Source organism: Xenia sp. Carnegie-2017, unplaced genomic scaffold, assembly GCF_021976095.1.
Source record: "Xenia sp. Carnegie-2017 unplaced genomic scaffold, XeniaSp_v1 HiC_scaffold_16, whole genome shotgun sequence".
NCBI lineage: Eukaryota > Metazoa > Cnidaria > Anthozoa > Malacalcyonacea > Xeniidae > Xenia > Xenia sp. Carnegie-2017.
Genome location: NW_025813469.1, coordinates 5442512 through 5455516, shown reverse-complemented (window position 1 = coordinate 5455516; position 13005 = coordinate 5442512). Strand labels below are relative to the sequence as shown.

The 13005-nt window shown below is 35.7% G+C and overlaps 1 protein-coding gene across 1 annotated transcript in view; it reads left to right on the top strand.

Annotated features, from left to right (window-relative positions):
* LOC124435893 (hydrocephalus-inducing protein-like) overlaps positions 1 to 13005 on the top strand; it is a 103326-nt gene that overhangs the window by 50589 nt on the left and 39732 nt on the right. Inside the window, 7 exon segments of the mRNA XM_046985826.1 lie at positions 4560 to 4743; positions 5417 to 5642; positions 5900 to 6108; positions 7914 to 8052; positions 10833 to 11016; positions 11601 to 11768; positions 12435 to 12647. Coding sequence (XP_046841782.1) covers positions 4560 to 4743; positions 5417 to 5642; positions 5900 to 6108; positions 7914 to 8052; positions 10833 to 11016; positions 11601 to 11768; positions 12435 to 12647 — 1323 coding nt within the window.

Here is a 13005-nt window from a genome sequence, read left to right as displayed (position 1 = left end):
GATATTAATTCAGCATATCATGCTTATATGAGTAAGAGCTTTCCTAATTAGCGGTGGCAATACATCGCTGGTTATGGGCCCAGCATATGAAGACTGTTGAGCGTAATTTATCGAAAAATCAGCCGAATTTTCGAGGAGTTTTGACATTGCTGTCAGGTAGTGACGAACATGCAACGTTGCATCGAATTAAAAAATTTAATGGAGAGAACTTTTATATTCAGAAATTTGAGTTACAAATGATCCTAGAAGATAAAGATCTTTGGGATATTGTTAATGGCTTCGAGGTTGAGCCTTGTGTTGAAGATTCTACTGAAAGTCAACGCAAACAGTTTCAAAGACGAGAAAGAAAAGCTCTCTACAATTTGTTTATCTTTAAAGGACGAACAATTGTCAATAGTTTGATCGGCTAATACAGCGAAGGATGCATGGGGAAAACTGAAAGACCACTATGAAGTTAAGTCTATGGCAAACAAACTGTTTCTACGAAAGAAATATTTCACACCGACTATGGGGATTGATGAATCTATGACTGAGCATATTAACAAAACGAAAGCTTTGACAAGTCTTCTGGAAGCACTGGGTGCACCTCTGACAGAGGATGATCAGGTTGCAGCGCTCTTATGTATCCTCCCTGAATCCTACAGTAACTTGATTACTGCTTTAGAGTTTGTAGTAGGAAGGTTGTTGCATGAAGAATCCGAACGTAAAGAAAATTTATCACATTTAGATATTGCAAATAATGCTTTGTTGTCGAAAAATGAGAGAAACAATAAAGGAAAAGGAAAATACAAGAAAAAAGAAAAATGTTACAATTTTGGAATTCTTGGACATTGGGCAAGAAATTGCGATAAACTCAAGAAAAACAGGTCAAGAGACTCCGAGGAAAGAAAAGAAGGTACATTATTTAATGCATCTGTTGAACACGCATTGCTTTGGTCATCGTAATCTGTAAATCATAAAGATGTCGAATGATACATAGACTCAGAGGCTTCTCGACACATGTCATATGAAAAGAAAATTATGGTTGATTATGTTCATTTTGCTGCCCAACAAGAGGTACGTCTTGGAGATAATCGAGTTGTCGAAGCATTTGGAAAAAGAAATATTTGGCGATTGACATAAAGTTGGTAAGAAATATGAACCTGTAAGATTGATGGATGTCTTACGTGTTCCAGACCTAGCGAAGAATCTATTTTCAATGAGTGCCACGACAAAGCGAGGATATTCAATTGAGCTTCATGGATGTGTTATCTCTGACAAATTGTTTAATGTGGTGGGATCTGGTAAGCTGCGAAATAGTTTATACATACTTGATGCAAGTCTAAAAAATGATAAATTTCATGATATCAACGTGGTTAAAAAGGATCATCTAAAATATGATCCATAAGAATTTGCAATTATTGCGAACTCACAAGTTGGTTACTGGCTTAGATTTCGAGTCTACAAAAGAACCTAAGTTTTGTGAAAGTTGTGCTTAGGGCAAGCAGAATCGAGTTTCATTTCCCAAAGGACATGCCACTCGAGCAGAGGAAATTGTTGAGATTATTCATAGTGATGTTTGTAGGCCCATGCAAGATAACAGCAATGGTGGTAGTCTTTACTTTGTTACTTTTAATGATGAAAAGTCCAGATTCTTAGCTGTCTACTTTATAAAAAGAAAAAATGAACTATTAGACAAATTTAAGAAATATGAAGCTATGGTTACAAATTTCACGGAGAAGAAGATCAAAATCCTTAGATCAGATAATGGTGGTGAGTATAAATCCAATAAGTTCATGACCTATCTTAAAGAAAAAGGAATTCAACATCAATTAAGCGTACCTAGAACACCTGAACAGAATGGTGTATTCGAAAGGATGAACCGAAATATACAAGAAACGGCTAGGTCCATGATGTGTAATGCAAATCTTGATAAAAGGTTTTGGGCTGAAGCTGTATGCATATCAGTTGTCATTAGAAATGGAAGTCCTACAGCAGCTGTTCATAAAATGACACCTTATGAAAGCTTCTATAGAATGAAACCAGATGTGTCGCACTTTAAAGTATTTGGATACACTGCCTACATGCAGGAATCAAAGGAAAATAGAAAGAAATGGGATTCGGAAACAAAAAGATATATATTTATTGGTTACAGTCTTTCAAGCAAAAGATATAGACTTTTTAACCATGAAAGAAATTGTTGATCTTAATGAATTGAATTCAAGATCTTTTAAAGAAGAATAATTTGTGACGACCAATCTTTCTTTATCTTCACCGAGTCATGAAGATGACTCCACAATAGATCGTAATCAAGATATGAATCAGTCAAACATTTTGCAAGAAACAGAAATGGAAGAACAACCACGACGCTCATCTCGTCAACGAAAACCACCAGAAAGATATGGAACAGTGATTACTGGAAATTTGCGCGAAAGTAACACAGCAACCATAAATGAAGAACCAAGTTTAACAGAACCTACAACCGTAGATGAAGCTCTAATTGGTTCTGATAAGTAGCATCGGAAATATGCAATGGATGGTGGATATGCAGCTCATATCAAGAACGAAACATGGACATTAGTTTATCTTCCTGAAAGTGGAAAAGCTATAAATTGTTGGGTGTTTACAGTAAAATACAACGTGGATGGACATAAAGCTCGTCTGGTCGCAAAAGGTTTTTCTCAGGAACCATGTTTGGATTACGAAGGAACATTTTCTCTTGTTGCGAACAGTACAAATCAATTCGTTCTTTGTTGGCGTTTGCAAACCAGCTTAATTTGTTAATGCATCGAATGGACGTTTCTACAGCCTTTTTGAACGGTAAGTTGGAAGAAGAAATTTTTATGCCCCAGTCCGAACGATACGTTCAAAAAGGAGACGAAAAGCTTGTCTGTAGATTGACCAAGATTATTTTTGGACTGAAGCAGTCATCATTATGTTGGTACATCACTATCGATCAATTTTTTAAAGGTTCAGGCTATCTACAATCAAAATCAGACCCATGTTTGTATATAAAGCGAGAAGGATATGATATTATGATTATGTCTTTATATGTTGACGACATAATTCCAGCTAGTAATAATTTAAAAATGATGCAATGAGAAAAGAAGCATTAAGGAAACATTTTGAAATGAAGGATCTTGGAGAAATAAGTTATTGTCTTGGATTTCAAGTTGAACGAGACAGAAAAAGAAAACGAATGAAGTTACGTCAATCAAAATATCTTACGAATTTGTTGGCAAAGTTGTGTATGGATCAGTGTAAACCGGCTGCAACACCTATTGATCAAGGAACAAAGCTACTCTCTAACGAAGGAGTACCAGTTGAAAGTATCAAGCATTGATTGGAGGATTGACACATGCAGTAATTGGAACAAGACCTGATCTTGCACATGCATTGGGAATGGTAAATCAATTTTGTTCAAAACCAGGAAAAGAACACTGGATAGCTGCAAAACGTATATTGCGATACGTCAAAGGAACAATTGATTACGGAATCGTATATGATGGAAAGGAAGAAGTTGATATCGACTTAAAGTTGATATCGAGTTAATTCGTATTCATAAATATAGTTCAGTTTCAGTCACGTGATAATTATTACATATGTAATCTCCATGCTCACTATAACTAATATTATTTTTTTGTACTGAATTCTTTAGTTAGATTACTGCATTATATAAGTATTCGCTCATACTGAATGATTTTGATCAATAATAATAACTTTTGCGTGATTTCCTAAGATGCTTGCATGTCTAAAAACCCTGAAGTAATAGCGCTTTAAAATGATTTTTGTGATAAACAATAAATTGATTCGTCAACTTTGTCACATGTCTTAGTTAAACGAACATTGTAATAGTATCTTTTATGTATCAGGTCGACGCAGTTGCATTGACAATGTGCTCATGTAGATCTATTCTGTAAAAATACGTGTGTTCGATTTTTACCTACTTCCGTCGTCATGAGTTCTACAAGGATTTGACACTAAGATTTCTATACTTCATTTGCGAAACGTGCGCTGAACAATTTACTACAAAAATATCATGATCGTTAACGCGTGGTGTAGTTATGTTCGTAAGGATAGAATAATGCAAATTTTTTATGATGCTGTACTCATTTATGTACTGTCTTTTTAAATTGTGCTGTTTGGCATATTCAACAACATCGGCAAAAGGACAACTCAAAACTTTGCTCATATGTTTCTAGTACTTTGGAAAAAGTGAAAACAAAAACAATCACTTGAAGATTTAGCCATATGATTCCGGACTGCGGTCAAATGTTTGAGAAATTTAGCAAACACGACGTATCGTCTATGACTTCGTAGAAATGTCGTAAATATGGCGTGGATTTTTCCACATATGCGAATGCGAGAAAAAAGTCGATTCCGCCCTGTGCTGATTTGTGTGCCAAATTTTAAACATTTCAATTGCAGCATTTTGCGTCATCTAATTGCAACATTTAACGTGCACTAATTGCAGCATTACGTGCTGTATTTGCAACATTTTACTTTCGCCAATTGCAACAATTTACATGTACTAATTGCAATATTTTACGTGCTCTATAGCTCTGTATTTTATTTTTTAGACAAGTGATTGTCATCTTGGTATCGTCATCGATGGTTTGGAGAGTATATTTACGCGGAATATGCACAGCACGGCGTGTTGTGTACTGCGTGCATTAAACAACAGGAAATACATCTTCTTTGTAACTTTGACGCTGGAGTATGCGAAACTCAAAGCCATCGATGAACGCAAAAAGGAGGAAATCCGTAAGTACTGATTTGGTTCATGCATTTAGTGGGATAGTTGACTTTTTTACCATTGTCATTTATTGTCCGCACCGAAATTTCCCGCTTTTTTTTTTGTTTTGAAATGTATAAATAAAAAACAGGCATAGCGAGCAAAGGACAACGATTTATCATTTGAAGTTTTTTGAGTCATGCATGTAGCTATGCCTCTAGGAAATATTTTTTCATGTTAGCAGGCTTTTATTTTGCCAACAATTTCCTGCAAAATTATATGTTTCCTCGAAGCATTACACAGTGTGAGGCACAAGAATCGCAGCCTCTCGTTCGCAACATTGGCTATTGCAGCTTTGCAGGTGCTTAAATCGTGCTAGTTACTTGCTGATATTTTTGTTGCTGTGTCTTTGCTACTTCATTATATGAATGGATTTTCTAGAGGGGACGGGGTGGCGCAGGTGGTCCCCCCCCCGATAACAGATTTACTTCTAAGAAATATCTCAACCACCCTCCAATTTTGAAAATGTATTCTGTTTATTTTTTAGTTTACAAATTTAATGAAAGGAATACATGTGTATGTTATGTTTACACGGTGTTTTTTCTTTCTATTTTCTGTGATATCAAAAATATTTCTAGTGCCATGCTTGTGGAGTTTCTCTCAAGCTTTGCATGTATTCTCACGCTTGTCGCATGATTTTAGTTAAAAAGGAAAGAGAGCATTTTGAGAGTGAGAAAAAATGGCTGGAAGAAATGTCGGAAGACGAATACGATGCTTTGAGCGAAGAGAAGAAATATGAGGTAGATCGAAAACGGTTGAATCAAAAGAAAGAGAGAATGAAGAAAGAAGTGGAAGAAAAGTTAGAACGGGAAAGAAAGGAGCGCGAACAGTTGGCTTTGCAGGAAGAAAAACGACTCGAGGAGGAACGGTATTGTATTGACATTTTGATATTGTATTTTAATATTTAAAACAAACGTTTTAATTTTTCTTTTGAAATGTGTTCAGTAATGATTTGCAAATTCTCTTTGATTGATTAATTAATTAATTTTTTTTTATTGGTTGAGTTTAGATCTATTTTGCACTGGCTCATTGCAAACACTGCAATTGACCCACAGCACATGCATTATACTATGTTTATTTTATAATTAGATATATTTAGTTACGAACTACTGGAGTTTGTTTTAGGGATAGGAAAGGACGCCGGAAAACAGTTCAACAATCTTCGCAAGGACGTAAAGGACAGGACTCAAAGGAAAACGAGAGAAAACGAGATAAGTTATCCGATAGGCTCTCAAGCAATCGCAGCGTAGCCGGAATCCACGATCATTCTGTAGCAAGAATAACTACAGCACCTTCCGTAATCTCAGAGAGATCAGACAGTCTTGAAGCTCAAGGTCAGTCGAGGAATGGTCATGTCGTTGATTTACGAATGTTAATTTTATCCCGGCAGTTCGAGGGGTGGGGCGTTAGAGGCAATCGCCAGTGGCCCCCAATTCTTAGCTATTATTTTTTAATGGAAATATCGCCATTTTGTTACAAGAGCAATACCAGAATCTCAATTCGGAAGATCTGATTTTGGTTATTAAATAGAACTTCATATTACAGGCTAAGTTTCAAATGCTTCTATCAGATGTCAACTTGGCGTTTAGTGATGGACTACGTATGAAATCAATGTTTATTAGCCTAAAATAAGGGGGTGTTTGCATGAATCCGGAATGACTTTCAATCCCGATCGAAACGTGATTTCAGTCCGTCTTTACATGGGAAATCAACACAAGGATTGACATTTTGCGGAAATTTTGAAATTTGAAGATGGCGATTATAAACATTATAGCAACCCTTTTTTTCTGTTGCTCCTGCGTTAATACAGCTTAACACTTGCAAGAAACTAATTGTTGTTTTTCTTCACACTCATTTTAGTCCATTTAGCCGCCTTATTTGCTTACGAGCTTCAATTTCCCAGAAGACACTACACATGGCGCATGCGTGCTTCGTCATTAATCACAATCTCATTCCAGATTGAAACTCGATTCGCGTTTACACGAGATTAAAACTAAATTTTGATCCGGAATGTAAATAGGAATGAACTCGATCCCGATCGAGTTGTGACTCATTCCGGATTCATGTAAACATACAATAGAATTTTTTTTGAAATGGAATGAGTTTGTTCCGGATCGAAAGTCATTCCGGACTCATGTAAACACCTCCTAAATTGTAATAAGAACAAACAGTGATCACTTGCCGGGCTCTTTGCCACGTTTTTAGTTCTTACCAGAAATGACGTCACTTTCGTGTATCTATAATTGAACAGACAACGGTTAAATGTAATTTATTTGTTGAAGTGCTCCTTTCAGCCGAAATTTTTAAATGCGCTATTAAATTTAGATGTGATTTCCAACGTATCAGTGAAAAAGTTTTTAAGTTTGTCAAATTGTTTCATTTTTATGACATTTTAAAGTTGTCAAAAATTCTCCTTTGAGCGGATCTTGTCCATCAATCAAAAAGTCTGGAACGACTTACTTTTGTAAAGACATACAAGTGATTCCTCGATACAAGATACATGCACCAACCTAGATGACTTCTGAATTTGGCTAGATCCAGACTTCATGCCACGACGGACAAGGTCTATTGAAAAGCAACTTTAAACCACCATATGAATAGGAAGATTCGACCATATTAAAAAATTTTTCCCCGATACGTCTGATATTACACTTAGTTCTGATAAAAGTTTTTGCTGAGTTCATATACCGAGTTGCTCCAGCGAGGCGAGTTGTCTCGGATGACTGAGATAAGTTTTTTCTAGCCATTATACATGGACTTAGTTTCCCGCCATGCAATTTTCCGATGGAATTATTAGCTTTACGCCTTTATGCAATTTTAAACCAAATGCGATGCTCATGCACTAGTGATTCAGCTCACCTAGCTGAGACAACTTGTGAAAAGGGATTTCATTAGCAAGTGGCACAATTTTCATTCCAAACTTCATAGTTGTCCCTGCTGTCTACTACCTATTTCCCGGCAAACCGAGTGACTCGTTTACATGTATGCACAATGCTGTTTTTATATGTATTTATCAAAGAGGCCGTGTCATCGTCAAAATAGTCTCATCTTAGCTGGCCGCGACGACTCGACCCATGTAATTGACGGTCGTTAATCGCCATGTTTTTAATTCACATTTCATTTATTTATGTGCATATAGGTGAAGAGCGTAAAAGATGTAGCGTTATTAAGCTATCGAAGCGACAAGCGTCTCCCATGGGTAGTCGACCACCTCCAGTTATAGCTGTAGATGATAAACTTTCCGAAGAGGATGAAAAGGATAAAGAACTCGTCAAAAAGTAAGTGCGATTATCTATCGCAAATTTTCATTAACGAGAAATTTTGTTAATCCGTTATTCGTTCTCGAGAAGGTCTATTGCAGACCTATCACAAAATTTCTTCTCAATAAAAAGTTCTCTTTTGGTTCTTTTGACAAAATACCTCAAACACTGAATCTTCTTTGCATATAATTTGATTTCAATATATTGTTTTAGTTGACTCGCACATTTATATCAATAAGTTTCTATTCCTTAAACAAAACTAACCAGGCCCTTGCGTTTTTCGTCTGTGGAGGCAGTATAATGAGCCATTTATGGAGTTGCAATCATATTCCTTTACTGCAGTAGTAGTACTCCAGTATTAGTTGCATAGACTGCAATTGATTAATATGTTAGATACTTTTGTCAATAACAACCATACTTACTCATTGATGAAGGCTATATTTAATTGTTATAGCAAAGCGTGGTGATTAAATTATCTTTATAAAATAAAAACTCACAAAAAAATAAGGAAAAAAGCTTTGTGGATTTGTCTTATTTCTACATCAATAGTACCTAGCTCACTGGCTCATAAAGTCACAGCAAAAAAAACATACAGCAATCTCTAGAGCATAAAGAATGATAAAATAAAGATACTTACCGCATTTTGCTAGCATTGAAACTTATTCTAGATCATAACTGATTCTCAACTTGGAAAGCGAACTGTGAATAAACTTGCCTTGGCAACAATGGGGCCTATTCTTAGTATTCTTGCACAGAAAATTTTCAAATGAGCACGAACGCCGATATTATACAGCTATAGAGATCATCTCGATGTCAAATTGTTTTACAAAACTTGTTTTATCCATTACGGATATTTGAGATCAGTAAAAGCTTCGTGAAATGCCTTAAATACTCAAAACAAAGTTTGACATTTCTTTGTAACGGAAATGGATTTTGCATATATAATTAGGCTTCACTTATTTGCCAACTGTAGAAACTATATCCAGACTATTATCAGATCAGTGGTGATAGCGCTGGGCCACGCGTAGGAAAGTGCTTTTAAATTTCATTTACGCTTTAGAATGAAAATAAATAAAATACATATTTAAATAATAAAATCAAATTTAAATTTACATTGTAAAGTAAAGTTTCATGTGAAATTTGTTTTTGAAATGAAAATACAACTGACAATAATATTGAAAGACGGAAAATCGTAATGAAAGCGATGGGCCACCATACACGTGAAATGGCGTCTTGTTTCAAATGCATCCATTATGCAAGAATACACGAAATGAACTTTATTGTAATAAACGTTCCTTTTGAACTATATATATTAGCTGAATATACGTGATGCAAGCAGTTCTGTATGCATTGAAACACTCTAACATAATATACCTAATGTTCTACATCGTATATACATTAAGCGTCTCTGCAACAAGAAGTCTGTTTTCTATGATATATATTTGTAGCATTAACCAACATCTGCGTTCGCATGGATAAATCACTATTTTTTTTCGTATGTCTACGGAGTATATGCTGGTGGATCTGAGTAACTTGGCGGCAGGAAAGGTGCACTTCTTTCATTTTGAACAAGACGTTCATATTTTGTCCAACATCCCCAGATCATACAGGATCCTATTATTACTGCTCCAAATATCATTACCATTATGAAAATCCACACTGTTTTGTTTGCGTCATCTTCAGATTCAGAACCATCTCTTGTATCTATTTGTTTTCCTTCGCATTTATCCATGCAAATATATATGTCATAAGACTGTTAACATTTTTCCATTGTAACAATCGGTAGTGCTGTCGTAGCAAAGTTTTCTGCATAACTTTTCATGACATACTGGAAAACCAAACTGCAATCTGTCGGAAGTTACAACTTTCCGTTGATGCAAAGACATAATTGCAGAGAAAGATAAGTAAAAGGAAAGGAAGAATTGTCGCTTCCTTTATATTCATTTTATGTCTAATATTGTATTGCTTTTCCCACAAACAGACGAAATTTGATATTCAACGCATGATACGATTTTCTCGTGACAATATCGAGAGATCAGATGATTTATATCTGACGTTCAAAACTTTAGCGAGGGCACTTTTCACTTTAGTATGGCGGACGGTTCTTCTCGTTATCTTATCGTTTAGTGCTATTGTCAAAACTCGTTTATTTCCATGTGTATGTAGACCATAATTTTTTTCACAACGCGCAATATTTTTGTAACAACACGTAATTAAGGTTCGAGTAACTCGCAGTATTACGATATATAAAACGGACTATTTGTTATTACCTCAATGTATGCTCGAGGGAAATAGTGATTTTTCCAAGTTTATTCCAAAGCCATCATCAGAAAACATCATATTAATATTTTGTAACATTTCATATCATTATTTTGTTTTCCAAGAGTCTCGATATTTCCCAAGACAAAGTCGAGTAAAATCAACGTCTTCCGGGGAGATTCGTCTTGCGAATTTCGTTGCAAAATGCTAAATGGGTAACCACGGTATTTTCAGTCAACTTCAAAGTGTTTTCTGAATAATTTTATAAATTCATTGTCAAATTTCGTCCCTTAATAGGCTCGAAAAGTTTTTTCTGTTTTGGCTCCATAGCTGTTTTATTTGTTATGATATCAAAATGAGCGCGCAGCAATTTTTCACTTGTTTTCACGGCGGGAAACATTGCATTCATTTTATATCATGTGAGTGCAAATAAACGAATCACATTCAACTATTTTGCATTTCAAACCAACTTATTTTTTGGTTTATCTTCTCCGAATCTGTTGGGCAATTTGTAAATTTCCTGCTTGTGTCCTGTTTAGATTTCAAAAATTTGAGAGTTCAATGCGTGACATCTCCTTGCTGTTGGAGAACTGGGACCGTTCCACCGGTACGGTCGTACGCGTAGAGACACCTCGCTCTGAAAATGAGCCTGAGATCGCTCAGACTGGATCGAACAAAAAAATGAGAGAGAAAAAAGGCGATAAAGATAAAACGATAAAAGAGGTGACAGTAATTTTACCAAATTTCCATCTTTAGGCTTATCAAGAAATTCACTATTCCATTGCAAATATTAAATCAAAATTTAATAGATGATTTTTTATTACTACCCCTCCCAGATTTACTCACATTTTAATTAGTACCACCCCCCGATTTACTCACTTTTTAATTCGTATCTCCCGCCCTGATTTACGCACATTTCCACTCTTTCTTTTCCAACACACAAGAGTAAATTGCCTTAATAATATCGATACTCTTAGACTGACTAGTACGTTTTATCAACTTGGCCTTCATTCGTTTTACTTAGATGCTTTTCTTTTGCAATAAGTTTGTAAGGACAGGACGAAAAACTGCATCGTTTCTTGTGAAAAGGAATTGAAGGACTTTTTGGCATGAAGATACGAGCTGACATAAATTTAGAAATGTCTACAGCTTAATGCAAATTAGAGCATCTCGAATACCATCTTCTTAAGATGTTTTTCCAATAAAGACAAAATCGGATGATTAAATTGTTCAAGAAAAAAATATACAGCCTCAACCCCTAATTTCATAAAAATTTTGTTTTCTTGTATTAATTCGCGTTCGAACAGACCATCTCGTCGCCACACGATAGCGGGATTTTCACGGTCAAAGATGATGCTAAAACGATAAACAAAGATGGTGTTGGTGTTCCTCACGTTATCTTTGAAACCTCAGCTCCTGGAGAATCACAGAAAGATAAACTTTTTTCGTTGACAACGATGCCGGCATGTGATGAGGTAAGGAGATATTTCGATTGTAATACATTCCAAAAAAAATTTACCTTACAATGACGGTGCAATCTCGATTGTGATAGGCTAAGAGCCCACAGATGTTTCTTGAAGTCTTGCCCTTGCCACCTACAAAACATTGAAAATTATCTGTAGGTACGTCACCTTGTGACAACTGACAACACATAAAGTATTTCGGCAGAATCTTTTTCGAGATTTGCAAGCGTTGAATTTTTCGGATTATAGACGTAAAGAAAAAACATGTAAAGGGTTACAGTCATGAGAGTTTTCATCTAGTATTTACGAGAAACAAATCGAAAGCGAATCGCGATGGTGGAGCACGGAAAACTTTATGACTTCCGTGCGAAATAGTTTGAAAGCTTCTACATTTATCTTTGTATAATAAAGAATTATTAAAGTCGGCTTTCGCATGATATGAACAATTTTTCAGGCCTCGTTTCGGTAGATAATATTACCTCGGTCTGAATAATTCTTGCTATCATGCTCAACCTCTTCCAATAATGATCAATGATTTTTAAATATTCCTTTCTATACTAAGAGTTGCGAAAAAACCAGCTGTGTTAATCAGATGTTTGCATGCATGGAGCTATCTTCACTAGCTAATTGTATTGCACCTCGAAATCGACATCTTTACTTTTATCTTTCCTGTTTTAGATTTTGAATGGGTTAGGTCTCGGCCCTGACGGACCACCTATACCTCCCCCTGTTGTATTTTCGGTCATTCCCTATCCAGTGCGAAGACATTCCCCGTTTGCATCTGATACGTCCTTGCACTACATGTTTGTTTCGCCTGGCTCACATGATGTGAACGTATCTGGTGACGAAAAGATGAGGAAGCCCGAGTCCGATTTTGATAAGAATGAAAAGGTACGTGCAATGTGGTGTATTCATCCCGTAGGTTTGTTCGTGGTTTTTATATCATTGATATTATTTAAATAGTAAAATAGAAAGTTTGTCGTGGTGAGAAATTTATGAATTGTTTTAAATAGAGGAAATACATACCATGGTGAATGGTGAAAATAATAATGTATGTAATAGTTCTCTAAAGAACTGTTTAAAACCAGAACACTAACCCAGCAATTCTGAAAGAACTGTTTTTAAAGACGAAAGACAATATGCATTTCAGCAGAATACTCATCACGTGTAAACGTCTGCTAATTGGGAACTTCGAAATCATGCTATATTTTTAATGTCAGGAAAAAGTTAACTTCATCTCTAAATTGAG